General features: G+C 35.9%; 3 protein-coding genes across 3 annotated transcripts in view; 1 reads left to right on the forward strand and 2 right to left on the reverse strand.

Moving 5' to 3' along the window:
• LOC130929280 (calpain-5-like) overlaps positions 1–1,416 on the reverse strand; it is a 43,425-nt gene extending 42,009 nt beyond the window's left edge. The window contains exon 1 of the mRNA XM_057856361.1: positions 1,364–1,416. The gene's annotated coding sequence lies outside the window, so the exon portion shown is untranslated. The remainder of the gene's footprint in view (positions 1–1,363) is intronic.
• A 5,283-nt stretch (positions 1,417–6,699) lies between these two features.
• Positions 6,700–9,992, forward strand: cfap184 (cilia and flagella associated protein 184). Its single transcript, XM_057855899.1, has 3 exons — positions 6,700–7,059; positions 9,191–9,520; positions 9,582–9,992. The coding sequence occupies exons 1-3, from the start codon at positions 6,715–6,717 to the stop codon at positions 9,903–9,905; spliced, it is 999 nt and encodes a 332-aa protein (XP_057711882.1). The 5' UTR covers positions 6,700–6,714; the 3' UTR covers positions 9,906–9,992.
• A 2,666-nt stretch (positions 9,993–12,658) lies between these two features.
• ccl36.1 (chemokine (C-C motif) ligand 36, duplicate 1) lies at positions 12,659–14,268 on the reverse strand. Its single transcript, XM_057856109.1, has 3 exons — positions 13,131–14,268; positions 12,954–13,065; positions 12,659–12,890 (listed from the first exon to the last, which is right to left on the reverse strand). Exons 1-3 carry the CDS (start codon positions 13,312–13,314, stop codon positions 12,797–12,799), a joined length of 390 nt encoding a protein of 129 aa, XP_057712092.1. The 5' UTR covers positions 13,315–14,268; the 3' UTR covers positions 12,659–12,796.
• Between the last annotated feature and the right edge of the window lie 146 nt (positions 14,269–14,414).

Consider the following 14,414-nt stretch of genomic DNA (forward strand, 5'->3'; position numbering starts at 1 on the left):
AACAAACCAGTATATGCCCCTTTAACTTGCATATCAAAAGTCAGCTAGCTTAAATGCTATAAAATGCTTTTTTTTTTTTTTTTTTTTTTTTTTTTACAATGCTCTTAACAAATAGTTCAAACACATATTCCCACAAAAAGCGGCTAAATATACCTATATATATATCAAACAAAAACATCTGCTGGTCTTTACAGGGAGCAGCTGGATTCAGCCATGTGAAATGAGTTGGGTCATATTCACTGTCGTCACTAGAGGGCTGTGTATCCACCCACTTTCAAAACAAACCATTATATTCCACTTTAACTTACATTGCAAAAGTCTGCTAGCTTAAATGCTATAAAATGCTACCGTTTTTTTTTTTTTTTTTTTTAATGTTCTGAACAAATAGTTCAAACACATATTCCCTCAAAAAAATGATTGAATATCTGAACAAAATTATGAATGCATTAAAAAACATTAGCCCGAACAAAAACTTAGCTTCCGTTGGTAAGTATTATTAATATTAATTAATTAATATACAGAAAAAATGTTGATAGTGTAAATGCCACCTTGAGGATTTATTGTCATAATAAACAAATACAGTACTGTATGTTGAATGTATATATTCGTCCGAGTTTTATTCATTTTTTTCTTAATGCATTGCCAAAATGTATATGATCGGGAAAAATTATCGGGAGCAAAAAAAAAAAAAAAAGCAATCGGATCGGGAAATATCGGGGTCGGCAGATACTCAAACTAAAACGATCGGGAGCAAAAAAACATGATCGGAACAACTCTATTATAAATGGTTATATATTTATTTTATTATTATTATTAGAGTATCATTTTTACATCATTATTTAAAAATGCCAATCGAATGATGATTGGACGTCTACTATCTTCAATGTATCAAATAATCCTAAATATTGGCTCAATACAGTGTTTATTGTTTGGAAGGTGTCTTCAAATGATGAAGCAGTTGCCTCACTGACGGTGGTCTGTCAAGTGGGTGGTCTTGTTTTTGTCATGTGGCAGAAAGATTCACTGCTCTCACACTGCAGGTAGCACAGAAACTTAAAAAAAAATTTTTTTTTAAAGAAAACAGCACATAAATGACTTCTTTTCTCTCGCAATATGTGTTAAATAAATGCACATTTCTAAGGGGAAATTCTTAAAGCAGCCTGCAGACGTGATGTAGTCGGAACACGAGCCTCCGTGTCTTTTTAAAGCCACGTCTCAGATTCGCCGTCGCTTTTAGCACCCTGTTCATCTTTAAAGCTGTGCGTGAAAGCGCCACGTCTAGACATGTCTTTTTGACTAACTGAAGTGTCATTGGGAACGAAAAGCCAACAAATAAAAGCATAAAAACACATATAATACTCACCAGAAAGCGTGGCTCGTCCGTTCATCCGTCCTCGCAGGTGTTTTGATGGAACCGTGCACACCTGAACTCAATTGAAAGAAGAAAAACATAAGAGTTAAACAAATAAAATATGCCTTAATTTAACGAAACCTTAATTTTGCGAAGATTTTATTACTCTTAACGCATGAAAAATATGTCAAATTTTTAATCTTCAAAAAATGTTTTTTTCGTGAAGTTACAGACATGTGCCTGAACAATTAACATAAAACACGGACTGGAAAAACGAATTAACTTGCGTTCTGATGTAAATATAGAAACCTTTTTTTAATACTTTGACAAATATTTCAATATTTTTTTTCCGGAAATTTCAACACCTTCAAATCTATTCTTTAATGCTTTTGAAGTCTACAAAATGAGATAAATGATGTATATAATAATGCAAACTATACCGAAATGTGTATTTTTAATGTATTGATTATAAATATTACGATTATATGTTAATTTATGGACAAAAAAGTCATTAAAAACAGTGACAGGGATGCATGATGTCCACTTCATTGCACATATATGGTTAATAGTACATTTCTACATATCATACACAAATATTTCATATTCCAAACAGCTAATATATTTCCCTATATGTTACTATTTATCATAATATAGATATTTTTTAACCACTGTAGCTCGTCGGGCATCGGAGTATTGGCAGGATATGTCAACATATGTACTTGCAGTTACACCAACTGACCACTGAATTGACCTCAATAGAGTATGGCAGCAGGGAGCACTCTTGCATTAACTACTATAGTCACCACAATGCAGTGAAGTAAAAGTACATCCTTACTAGTGATGCACGATAACATATTTTTTAACCGATACCGATAATTTCCTTCACCTTCCAGCCGATAACTGATAATGTGAAGCCGACAATTCTGTTAAAAGACATACATACACAATTTTAAATTATACACAAGAGCAAATGTTACTGTCCAAAATAGAATTCATTGCTACTTTTTCCACATCAAATGTGAAGAAATAGTACATTTCAACATGTAAAGCAATGTATATTAATTAATATTAATAATACAAAGTTTTTGTTCGAGCTAATGTTTTTTTTTTTTTTTTTTGCATTCATAATTTTGTTCAGATAGTCAACCATTTTTTGAGGGAATATGTGTTTGAACCATTTGTTAAGAACATTAATTTTTTTTGTTTTTTTTTAAGTTAGCATTTTATAGCATTTAAGCTAGCAGACGTTTGCAATGTAAGTTAAAGTGGCATTTAACGGTTTGTTTTGAAAGTGGGTGGATACACTGCCCTCGAGTGACGACAGTGAATATGACCCAACTCCTTTCACATGGCTGAATCCAGCTGCTCCCTGTAAAGACCAACATATGCTAAGTTTATATATATATATATATATATATGTATAGGTATATTTGGCAGCTTTTTGTGGGAATATGTGTTTGAACCATTTGTTAAGAGCATTGTTAAAAAAAAAAAAAAAAAAAAAAAAAATTAGCATTTTATAGCATTTAAGCTAGCGGACTTTTGACATGCAAGTTAAAGTGGCATATAATGGTTTGTTTTGAAAGTGTTGGCATTTGGTTTTATTGATTTGGGTGGATACAATGCCCCTTAATTGCACAAAAATGTCTTTAGGAGACACAGAATTGGACAAATTTGATATAGTACAAAAAAGTGCTGTATATCATTATCAGATTGCATGATCGGTTTAATTTTTTAAGATTCGGATTATCGGTGCGATGTCATAATTGCCATCATCGGCCGATAATTATTTGTAACCGATATTATCGTGCATCTTTAGTAGTTACTGTACATAAGTACATTTTTGTTTATCTGTACTTTATTTGAATACAAATATGAAGTGGAACTTTCAACTTTTTCAGCACGCATTGTTACTTTTTTACTCCACTACTTTTCAAATTGTCGCCTATGTTACGCGTTACTTTTGTTTTTTTCTCATTATGAAGTGATAGTTTCTTTTTCATGCCTCAAGCCCCATGCAACTATGCCGTAATTGAGCACTTGAGGCAGCAACACAAGAGCAAGATTAGGCAGGTAAACAAGATAGTGAACATGCATGCAAACATAAAACATTTGAGAAACAATTATGGAATTTTCATTGAAAACAAACGAACAAACAAACTGGAATACTATTAATTTCATCCTGAATTCACTATGCTTACGACAATTGCAGAGTGTTTACTTGCTCTTGCAGTGCTGCCACTAGCTCATGTCCAAACAACAGATTTCAAGAATGCATTCGTACAGGAGGAAACATTTTAAAGAAAAAAAAACAGAAAATTCCATCATATTTTTTTAAAAAGACTTTAATTACTGTGAATAAATATTTTTCTTTTTGGGGGGTTTTATTGGTGTTATTAAGTTCCTGTTTTATATACACTGCTTTCCAAAGCTGGACAAATCCTTTGGTAGTAATATCTTCATTGATTTTGCTTGCAATGAAAAAAAAAAAATTAAATCATTATCATTTTTACAGAAAACTCCAAAAATGGGCTGAACAAAAAGTATTGGCACCCTTTGAAAAATCATGTGATACTTCTCTAATTTGTGTAATTAACAGCATCTGTTACTTACCTGTGGCACATAACAGTTGATGACATTGACTAAATCAAACGTGCAGCCAGTTAAAATGGATTAAAGTTGACTCAACCTCTGTCTTGTGTCCTTGTGTGGACCACATTGAGCATGGAGAAAAGAAAGAAGACCAAAGAAATGTCTGAGGACTTGAGAAGCAAAATTATGAGGAAGCATGGGCAATGTCAAGGCTACAAGCCCATCTCCAAAGAACTGAATGTTCCTGTGTCTACCGTGCGCAGTGTCATCAATCAGTGTAAAGCCCATGGCACTGTGGTTAACCTCCCTAGAAGTGGACGGAAAATAAAAAATTGAGTAGGGATTTCAACGAAAGATTGTGCGGATGGTGGATAAAGAACCTTGACTAACATCCAAACAAGTTCAAGCTGTGCCGCAGTCCGAGGGTACAACAGTGTCAACCCGTACTATCCGTTGCCCTCTGAATGAAAAAGGACTCTATAGTAGGATACCGAGATAAACCCCACTTCTGACCAAGAGACATAAAAAAGCGAGGTTGGAGTTTACCAAAACTTACCAGAGAAAGCCAAAAACGTTTTGGAAGAATGTTCTCTGGTCAGATGAGACAAAAGTAAAGCTTTTTGGGAAGAGACATCAAAATAGAGTTTACAGGGAAAAAACGAGGCTTTCAAAGAAAAGAACACTGCCCCCACAGTCAAACATGGCTGAGGTTCCTTGACGTTTTGGGGTTGCTTTGCTGCCTCTGGCACTGGACTGCTTGACCGTGTGCATGGCATTTTGAAGTCTAAAGACTACCAACAAATTTTGCAGCATAAAGTAGGGCCCAGAAATGTAGCCCTGACCCCCGTTCACACAATCTGTTTGTTCTTATAAATATCCTGTCCCCAGGTAAAAGTGTACATGCATGTTACGCTATTATACCGTCCCTACCAATGTTGAAACCAAACCTACGCCCTTGCCTCACTTGCTTGAACCCTATGGGATCAATAAACCAAGTTTATATAAAAACAAAAACAAAAAATCCCATTGTTTTCGGGTGGAGGGCGGGGGGGGGGGGGGGTCACCCAGTACAAACACCATTTGATTTATGACAGTATATGAATTAAAAAACACAAACAGGCCAACATTTTTGTAGTTTTATTATGAATAGCATATGATTTAAACGACATTAATCAAGATAAAGACGCTAAATTCACATCAAGCATTAAAACAATGAATTCCTCCCAGTCGGTCTTTGAATGATTTGATACAAATGTGTTATTATTTTTTTCCCCTAGTCAATTATTTCAGTTTAGTTGGGATTGTTGAATGAACACATTTCATTTTGATTAAACCCACAATATAATCTGTGATTCTCCCTTGAGATTTAACCCAAACCTAACCCTTATTCAGTTGAAATAAGAAAAATACCCTATTCAAAATAAAAGATTACACATAAAACGCCATATGACTCAAGACAAATGTATTTTGCAGGAAATTTTCAAAATGGCTGACGAATGAAAGTTTTTGGAGTCGCCACATGCCCCTCCCCCCCAAAAAATGCCAAATGGATTTTGCCAAGTGGTATTTTTTTGCCACATGCCCCCACCCTCCCAAAAAATGCCACATGCCCCCTCCCAAAAAAATGCCACAAACAAAATTCCATTTTGGCCACATTGACATGGCAAAAAAAATGCCACATGGCAAAATCAATTTTGCCACATGGCCCCCCCAAAAAAGCCAAATGGATTTTGCCATGTGGCATTTTTTTCCACATGCCCCCCCCCCCTAAAAAAATGCCGCAAACTGAAATCCATTTTGGCCACATCCACATGTCAAAAAAAAAAAAATCCACATGGCAAAATCAATTTTGCCACATGGCAAAAAAAAAAAAAAAAAAAAAAAAAAAAAAAAAAAAAAAAAAAAAGCCAAATGGATTTTGCCATGTGGCATTTTCCCCACATGCCACCCCCCCCCCCAAAATGGCACATGGCAAAAAAAAAAAAAAAAAAAATGCCACATGGCACAATCAATATGCCACATCCCCCCCTCCAAAAATGCCACGAACCAAAATCAATTTTGGCCCCCCAAAAAATACACATAGCAAAAAAAAAAAAAAAATGCCACATGGCTAAATCCATTTTGCCACATGCCCCCCCCCCCAAATGCCAAATGGATTTTGCCAAGTGGCATTTTTTTGCCACATGCCCCAACCCCAACCCCCCCCCCCCCCAAATGCCACGTACCAAAATCCATTTTGGCCACATCCACATGGCAAAAAAAAAATGGCACATGGCAAAATCAATTTTGCCACATGGCCCCCAAAAAAAGCCAAATAGATTTTGCCAAGTGGCATTTTTTTTTTTTTTTTTTGCCACATGCCCCCACCCCCCCCAAAAAAATGCCACAAACCGAAATCCATTTTGGCCACATCCACATGGCAAAAAAAAAAATGCCACATGGCCCAAAAAAAAAAAAAAAAAGGCAAATGGATTTTGCCATGTGGCATTTTTTGCCACATGCCCCCCCAAAAATGCCACGAACCAAAATCCATTTTGGCCACATCCACATGGCAAAAAAAATTACACATGGCAACTACCACTTTTCGTTCTCGGCCCTGCTGCGTTTTTCCAAAGAAGGCCGTGAGCGGCCTTCCATGCAGTTTTTTTTGGGTAAAACACTGCCCACTTGTGGCGCTGATCTGTCAGTACAGCTTGCCTTAGTACTTGTTGCCACGACAACCGAAACAAAACACAATTCCCTTGGTTAAAGCGTGATTTACACCTGAAAAAATGTCTACTGTTGGTCAAGGTGAGTCAGTAGAGACTGAGGTGCCAGAAGAACCTCTGAGCAGAAGTGAAGATCTGCATGGGGAAGATGACTCCACGCTCCTGCTGCAGGAGCTGGAACAGGAGGAGCGACGAGAGAGCAGGCGTAACGCGGAGCTTCAGGTCAGGTTGGCCTTGTACTTCAGCAGGAACCCTCCTCTCGAAGAAGACCCCGAGTCGGACATGCGGGAGTATGAGGACTGTCTAGAGCACCTGGTGGAGCTGAAGAAGTGCGTGGCTTCAGAGTTGGAGCAGGCAAAGCAAGAGGAGCAGGAGCTGAGGCTGCATCACCAAGAGGAGCTCAAGCAGGTGCTGAAATACAGTGGTATGAAAAAGTATTTGAACCTTTTGGAATTTCTCACATTTCTGCATAAAATCACCAACAAATGTGATCTTTGTCAAAATCATACAGATGAAAAACTGTCTGCTTTAACTAAAACCGACAAAACAGTTATAGGTTTTCATATTTTAATGAGGATAGTATGCAAACAATTTCAGAAGGGAGAAAATTAAGTAAGAGAACCATCACGTTTAATATTTTATGGCCCCCCCTTTTGGCAGCAATAACTTCAACCAGACGCATCCTGGAGCTGGAAATCAGTCCGAGAAATCGATCAGGATTAATCTTGGCCCATTCTTCTTGACAAAACTGTAGTTCAGTCAGATTCCAGGTATGTCTGGCATGAATCGCTGTCTTTAGGACATGCCACAGCATCTCAATGGCGGTTCAAGTCTGAACTTTGACTTGGCCACTCCAGAACGTGTTCTTCTGAAACCATTCTGAAGTTGATTTACTACTTTGTTTTGGATCCATGTCGACAGACGGCCTCAGGTTTTCCTGCAAAACATCCTGATAAACCTTTGAATTCATTCTTCCATTAATGATTGGAAGTTGTCCAGGCCCTTAGGCAGGAAAACAGCCCCAAATCATGATGCTCCCTCCACCATACTTCACAGTGGGGATGAAGTGTTGATGTTGGTGAGCTGTTCCATTTTTCCTCCACACGACATTGTTTGTTACACAATTCAACTTTGGTTTCATTACTCCACAAAATATTTTGCCAAAACTTCTGTGGAGTGTCCCTTTTGCCAATATTAAACAAGCAACAGTGTTTTTTTTTTTTTAGACAGCAGTTTGTGGAGTCCTCCCTTGAACACTATTCTTGGCACTAGTTTTACGTATAGTGGATGTGTGCAGAGATATTGGACTGTGCCAGTGATTTCTGTTAAGTCATTAGCAGACACGCTAGGGTTGTTTTTTACGTCTCTAAGTATTCTGCGCTGAACTCTTGGCGTCATCTTAAGCAACAGTGCCAAACTCTCTCCATTTGTAGAAAACTTCTGTGACTGTCAAATGATGAGCATCCAGACTTTTAGAGATGTTTTGTATCCTTTCTGATACACATTGTCTGATGTGCCATGATGCACATCAGACAATGTGTTCTCATCATGACAGTTCTTACCAGGTGTGTGTTTTATAGTGGGTAGGGCAGCTTTAAACCACTCATCAGTGCTTGGTTTCAAAAGATTTCAATTGGTCTTTAAGTGTCCTTAGGCAGAGGGTTCACTTACTTATTTACCGCCCTCTGTCATTGGTTGCATGCTATCCTCATTAAAATATGAAAACTAGGGCTGTCAAAATTATAGCGTTAACGGGCGGTAATTAATTTTTTTAAATTAATCATGTTAAAATATTTGACGCAATTAACGCACATGCCCCGCTCAGACAGATTTAAATGACAGTACAGTGAAATGCCCACTTGTTAATTGTGTTTTATGGAGTTTTGGTGCCCTCTGCTGGTGCTTGGGTGCGACTGATTTTTAAGGCTTCAGCACCCATGAGCATTGTGTAAGTAATTCTTGACATCAACAATGGCGGGCTAGTAGATTATTTTTTTGATTGAAAATTTTACAAATTCTATTAAAACGAAAACATTAAGAGGGGTTTTAATATAAAATTTCTATAACTTGTACTAACATTTATTTTTTAAGAATTACAAGTCTTTCTATCCATGGATCGCTTTAACAGAATGTTAATAATTTTAATGCCATCTTGTTGATTTATTGTTATAATAAAGAAATACAGTCCTTATGTATTGTATGTTGAATGTATATATCCATCTTGTGTCTTATCTTTCCATTCCAACAATAATTTACAGAAAAATATGGCATATTTTATAGATGGTTTGAATTGCGATTAATTAATTTATAAGCTGTAATTAACTCGATTAAAATGTTTAATCGTTTGACAGCCCTGTGTTTGGGTGGTTTTAGTTCACTGTTTTTACATCTGTGTGATTTTGACAAAGATCAGATCACATTTGATGATTTTATGCAGAAATGCGAGAAATTCCAAGAGGTTCAGATACTTTTTCATACCACTGTATCCCCCTTTCAGAGAATGTCAGGAATTTAAAGTGTTGAAGAACTTGCTTCCCAGGTGGAGGAAGAATGGCGATCCCTATTGTCTGTGAAAAGGAAGGCCTTTTCGCTGCTCAGTTCTCATTTGCCTCCCGAAGCGGCTCGTGCAAAAGTAGACGCCGCGTTGGCGTCCGAGCAGCTCCGTCGCCAAGAGCTGAGAAAGCTGCGTTTGAAACACGCCAGGATGGAGAGCAGAGTGGCTCGTCTGGAGGCGGAGCTGGGTGAGGTAGAAAAGGCCCCGGAATGCCTCGTGCAGCTTCTCGCCCAGAGAATACATGACAGGAAAATCCAACAGCAGAGGAACCAAGAGGCCTCCAAACTCCAAAAGAGCATGAAACGTACCTTGGAGGTATTTAGCCTAATTATCCTTCACTGTCAGCGCCCCTAATAAGCCTTTTCTTCTCTGGTAGTTGCTGTCAAACATAAAGGAGAAGCTGCACTGGAGTCACGCAGAGGTGAAGACCAAGCAAGAACATCTGGCCCAGCTACAGCTCGCGATGTCCTCCAGGAGGGAGATGCTGACCCAAAAGCAGCGGGCCTGCGTCGCCTTACGGGAGGACAACAAGGAGCTAAAGCGGTCGCGGGGACTGCTTGGGAACTCGCGACTCTTGTGGGACTTTGGGGCGACCGTGGGCGCCTCCCAACAACTGCACCATCAACTGGAGAAGCTCAAATGCCGGCGAGAAGAAATTGTTGATGGGTTGAGCCCCCATAAATCAGACACTAGCTCTTAAAGGGAACCTCAGACTCAAAGACTTGAAGGCTCTAATAAGCCACAATTGCTCTCTTTTCCTAAAATATGTTAACAGAAACACATAAAATATAGCCATTGATTTTAAAATCTCTAATATTTAGTACATGCTTTGACCTACAGAGGGCGCCATGTTTTATGTGCGCAATGGACGCCCAGATTGGTGGTGTAGTTTGTCACTGCTATTAGACGAACACTACCGGTGTTCTGCAATTCCTTCCTACGCGGGGAGTAGTCCAACACATGCGCACATCGATTAAAAGCGGCGAATACTTACTATTTGTGTTTTTATTGAGTCTTTTATGACATTGTCATTACCTCAAAATAATTATTGCATGTTTCCCTCTCATGCATTGCATTTTCTTGTAGTAGCTTTAAAGTTCATATGGCACCAAAACGCATTTTTATTTCATATTTCACATGGTGTTTTATGCTCCTAATTAAAATGGACTGCTTGGATGTGTGCAGAAGTGATCGTTTTATCTATTCAATTTTTGAATCCCGCGCCATGAAAATGAGTGACTTCCGGCTCCAGTCTCGGGTTTAGGATGAATGCGAATACGATGTCACCCAGGTTAAATATATTTAAAAAAAATATTGACATCAATCAAAAAGAAAAAAAACATCCAAAGAAAAATAGCTTTCATATGCATTTTTTTTGTTTCAAATTTAACCTTTTTTTAATCGAAAATATGGATTTTGATTGAAACCTTTTTTACTTCAATACAAAAAAAAAAAAAAAAAATCCAAAGAAAAATAGCTTTCAAAAGCATTTTTTTGAGTTTCAAATTTAACTTTTTTTTTATTGAAAATATATATTTTGATTGAACCTTTTTTTTTTACTTCAATAAAAAAAAGAATCCAAAGAAAAATAGCTTTCAAATGCAGTTTTTTGAGTTTCAAATTTAACTTTTTTTTAATTGGAAATATATATTTTGACTGAACCCTTTTTTTTACTTAAAAAAAAAAAATCCAAAGAAAAATGGCTTTCAAAAGCCTTTTTTGTTCCAAATTGAACTTTTTTAAATTGAAAATATCTATTTTTGATTGAACCTTTTTTTTCTACGTCAATAAAAAAAAATCCAAAGAAAAATAGCTTTTAAATGCATTTTTTTTCAGTTTGAAATTTAACTTTTTTTTAATTGGAAATATATATTTTGACTGAACCTTTTTTTTTTTACTTAAAAAAAATAAAAAAATTTAAAAAATGGCTTTCAAAAGCATTTTTTGTTCCAAATTTAACTTTTTTTTTGATAATATATATTTTGATTGAACCTTTTTTTACTTCAATAAAAAAAAAAAATCGAAAGAAAAATAGCTTTCAAAAGCATTTTTTTGTTCCAAATTTAACTTTTTTTAAATTGAAAATATATATTTTGATTGAACCTTTTTTTTTTTACTTCAATTAAAAAATATCCAAAGAAAAATAGCTTTCAAATGCATTTTTTGTTCCAAATTTAACTTTTTTAAAATTGAAAATATATATTTTGATTGAACCTTTTTTTTTTCTACATCAATAAAAAAAGAATCCAAAGAAAAATAGCTTTCAAATGCATTTTTTGTTAACTTTTTTTAAATTGAAAATATATATTTTGATTGAACCTTTTTTTTTTCGTAAAAAAAAAAAAAAAAAAATAGCTTTCAAATGCATTTTTTTAGTTTCAAATTTAACTTTTTTGTATTGGAAATATATATTTTGACTAAACCTTTTTTTCACTTCAATAAAAAAAAAATCCAAAGAAAAATAGCTTTCAAAAGCATTTTTTGTTCCAAATTTAACTTTTTTTTAATTGAAAATATATATTTTGTTCGAACCTTTTTTTTTTACTCTAATAAAAAAATTTTAAAATCCAAAAAATAGCTTTCAAATGCATTTTTTGTTCCAAATTTAACTTTTTTTAATTGAAAATATATATTTTGATTGAACCTTTTTTTACATCAATAAAAAAAAATCCAAAAGAAAATAGCTTTCAAATGCATTTTTTTGAGTTTCAAATTTAACTTTTTTTTATTGGAAATATATATTTTGACTAAACCTTTTTTTCACTTCAATAAAAAAAAAATCCAAAGAAAAATAGCTTTCAAAAGCATTTTTTGTTCCAAATTTAACTTTTTTTTAATTGAAAATATATATTTTGATTGAACCTTTTTTTTTTACTTCAATTAAAAAAAATCCAAAGAAAAATAGCTTTTAAATGCATTTTTTGTTCCAAATTTAACTTTTTTTAAATTGAAAATATATATTTTGTTTGAACCTTTTTTTTTTACTCTAATAAAAAATTTTAAAAATCCAAAAAATAGCTTTCAAATGCATTTTTTGTTCCAAATTTAACTTTTTTAAATTGAAAATATATATTTTGATTGAACCTTTTTTTACACCAATAAAAAAAAAATCCAAAAGAAAAATAGCTTTCAAATGCATTTTTTTCTTTTTTTAAAAAAAATTTGTTGAAAAAAACGTATTTTGATTGAACTTTTTTTTTTTTTTTTTTTTTTAAATTGAAGCAACTTTTTGGGGGATCGAATGATGAAGACACAAATCTACCTCCATATGGCTCCGCCGAGGTGATACAATTTTTGACTGGGGTAACTACATTGGCACGACACCGGCGGGCGTACCATATTCAATGCATAATGATCTTGGTGAAAAGTATAGCTGTCCTAAGCAGCCCGATTCAGAATTCCCCTCAAGAATGATTGGAAACAAAAAAACGCTCATTTTCAACTTATCATAAATATTTTTGTAAGTTAATTTTATTGCTGACACTGCGTTTTGGGGTCACCAACATGTTTTGCACAGCCCCACCCACAAACCTCAACTCAGCCTAAGCAAGCTAGCATCATGAAAATGAAGCAGAATGACACTCCGAGCCTTCAGAGGTTGGAGTTGTCCAAAGATCTCATGATATTTTTAACCCAGCCGAGAGTCGGGTTGGCACAAATGCTGTTGTTCTTCTTGGTCACCAAACTGCAAGGACAAAACATCAACAATGCTAGGAAAAACACAAGTCACGCAGAAGAAGAAACTTACATGACACTCATGATGGGGCATCGATTGTCAGTCACGAAATAGGTCTTGAAGATTCTAGAATGAAGTCTTCGAGGGAAGTGCTTAAAGCAGCATTCTTCCGGACCGCTGGAATCTGACCAAGAAAAGAACAATCAGATGTGTGGACCTTCAGGACGGAAGAACATGTTCAAGTCTCACTGTTGCAGAAGACGCTGGTAAGCATCAAAGCTGCAAGCGTGCAGAGCAGAAAGACTTGCGTGCTCCTCATGGTGCCACCTCTGGAGATGATGAAGATAAGAGTCCGGCTTATATAGACGTGATCATTTCTAGAAGAAGGTGGGCGCTTGTTGTGGTTTGGACACGTCAATTCGCTCGCTAACATCAAACTTTCCACTCTGCATTCGAACGCTCCAGCGGAAACGAAAGGCGCTTGTGGTCGTCGCCCTCGAAATAGACCAAGTGTGCAAAATATCGAAATGGTGATATATCGTTTTACTTTGCATCTCAAAAGGTTATCGATACGCGTTTTAAAAAGGTGTCAACGATTAAAAAACAAAAAGGAACCAACAAGTTGCGACCAAAATCTTCCACCAAATAGTGTCTCAGTTAACTCTATGGCTGCCATTGACGGCACTCGACGCCCAATCCATTAAGACCGGGAAGGGTGACTCTTGCAATCAGTTCTCCCGGACAGTCCACAACAAATGGCAGGACGCTCTGTCCCAACACAAGGAACACCGGAGAACGCCCGATATCTAACTGATAAAACGACTGACAAGACTCCAAGAGCCCATTTGACGCTGAGAAGGCAAAATCCACAACCTTCGTTGCCCGGACAACTAACTCCCGAATCCTCCTGTCCAATCCACAAACAGACAATAATCCTGTTTCCATGTGAAAATATCACTGTTCAGGGCATATTGCACACCATTTTACACTACTCACCTGTGGACCAGATACTTAGCTAAGTCCATACAGAGGCTAAATGTAGCCTATAATGATGCCTTGAGGCTGTTATATTGCCTGCCAGTCAATTATTTGTCCTTTCTGGGTTACCCACCTTTAAAGCGCTATTAGGAAACCTGATGTAATAGTTCATGTGTCGATTAAATGAGTCCGAAAATAGTATTTAAATGAAAATAACAGATCCTAAAAATAGTTCTAGATGTAGGTCAAGCATGTGGCACCATTGGCGTAAAAGCCTGTTTGTTGTGCACAGATAGTTTGTGCCTTTTTAATGTTCTTTTTTTTTTTGTAGTTTCTGTTCCTGTGTTTTCTTATGTCATTTTTCTGTTGGTTTTTGTGCGATGGACACCTTGTTTGACTCTGGAATAAAGATCATATTATGTATATATATATATATATATATATATATATATATATATATATTAGGGCTGGACCTATCGAATATTTTAGTAGTCGATTAATCGATGGACTAGTTAGTTTGAATAATCGAGTAATCGGTTAAGGAACATAAAAAAT

Source organism: Corythoichthys intestinalis, chromosome 13 (assembly GCF_030265065.1).
Source record: "Corythoichthys intestinalis isolate RoL2023-P3 chromosome 13, ASM3026506v1, whole genome shotgun sequence".
Taxonomy (NCBI): Eukaryota; Metazoa; Chordata; class Actinopteri; order Syngnathiformes; family Syngnathidae; genus Corythoichthys; species Corythoichthys intestinalis.

What these genes read in the sequence shown, in the direction of transcription:
- ccl36.1 (XM_057856109.1), bottom strand. Translation starts at nt 13,314, where the DNA reads ATGTTAGCGAGCGAATTGACGTGTCCAAACCACAACAAGCGCCCACCT. An exon ending in TACCAGCGTCTTCTGCAACA is followed by an intron (nt 13,066 to 13,130) that starts GTGAGACTTGAA and finishes TTTCTTGGTCAG; the next exon opens with ATTCCAGCGGTCCGGAAGAA. An exon ending in TGCCCCATCATGAGTGTCAT is followed by an intron (nt 12,891 to 12,953) that starts GTAAGTTTCTTC and finishes TTGTCCTTGCAG; the next exon opens with TTTGGTGACCAAGAAGAACA.
- cfap184 (XM_057855899.1), top strand. Translation starts at nt 6,715, where the DNA reads ATGTCTACTGTTGGTCAAGGTGAGTCAGTAGAGACTGAGGTGCCAGAA. An exon ending in ACCAAGAGGAGCTCAAGCAG is followed by an intron (nt 7,060 to 9,190) that starts GTGCTGAAATAC and finishes CTTGCTTCCCAG; the next exon opens with GTGGAGGAAGAATGGCGATC. An exon ending in GCATGAAACGTACCTTGGAG is followed by an intron (nt 9,521 to 9,581) that starts GTATTTAGCCTA and finishes CTTCTCTGGTAG; the next exon opens with TTGCTGTCAAACATAAAGGA.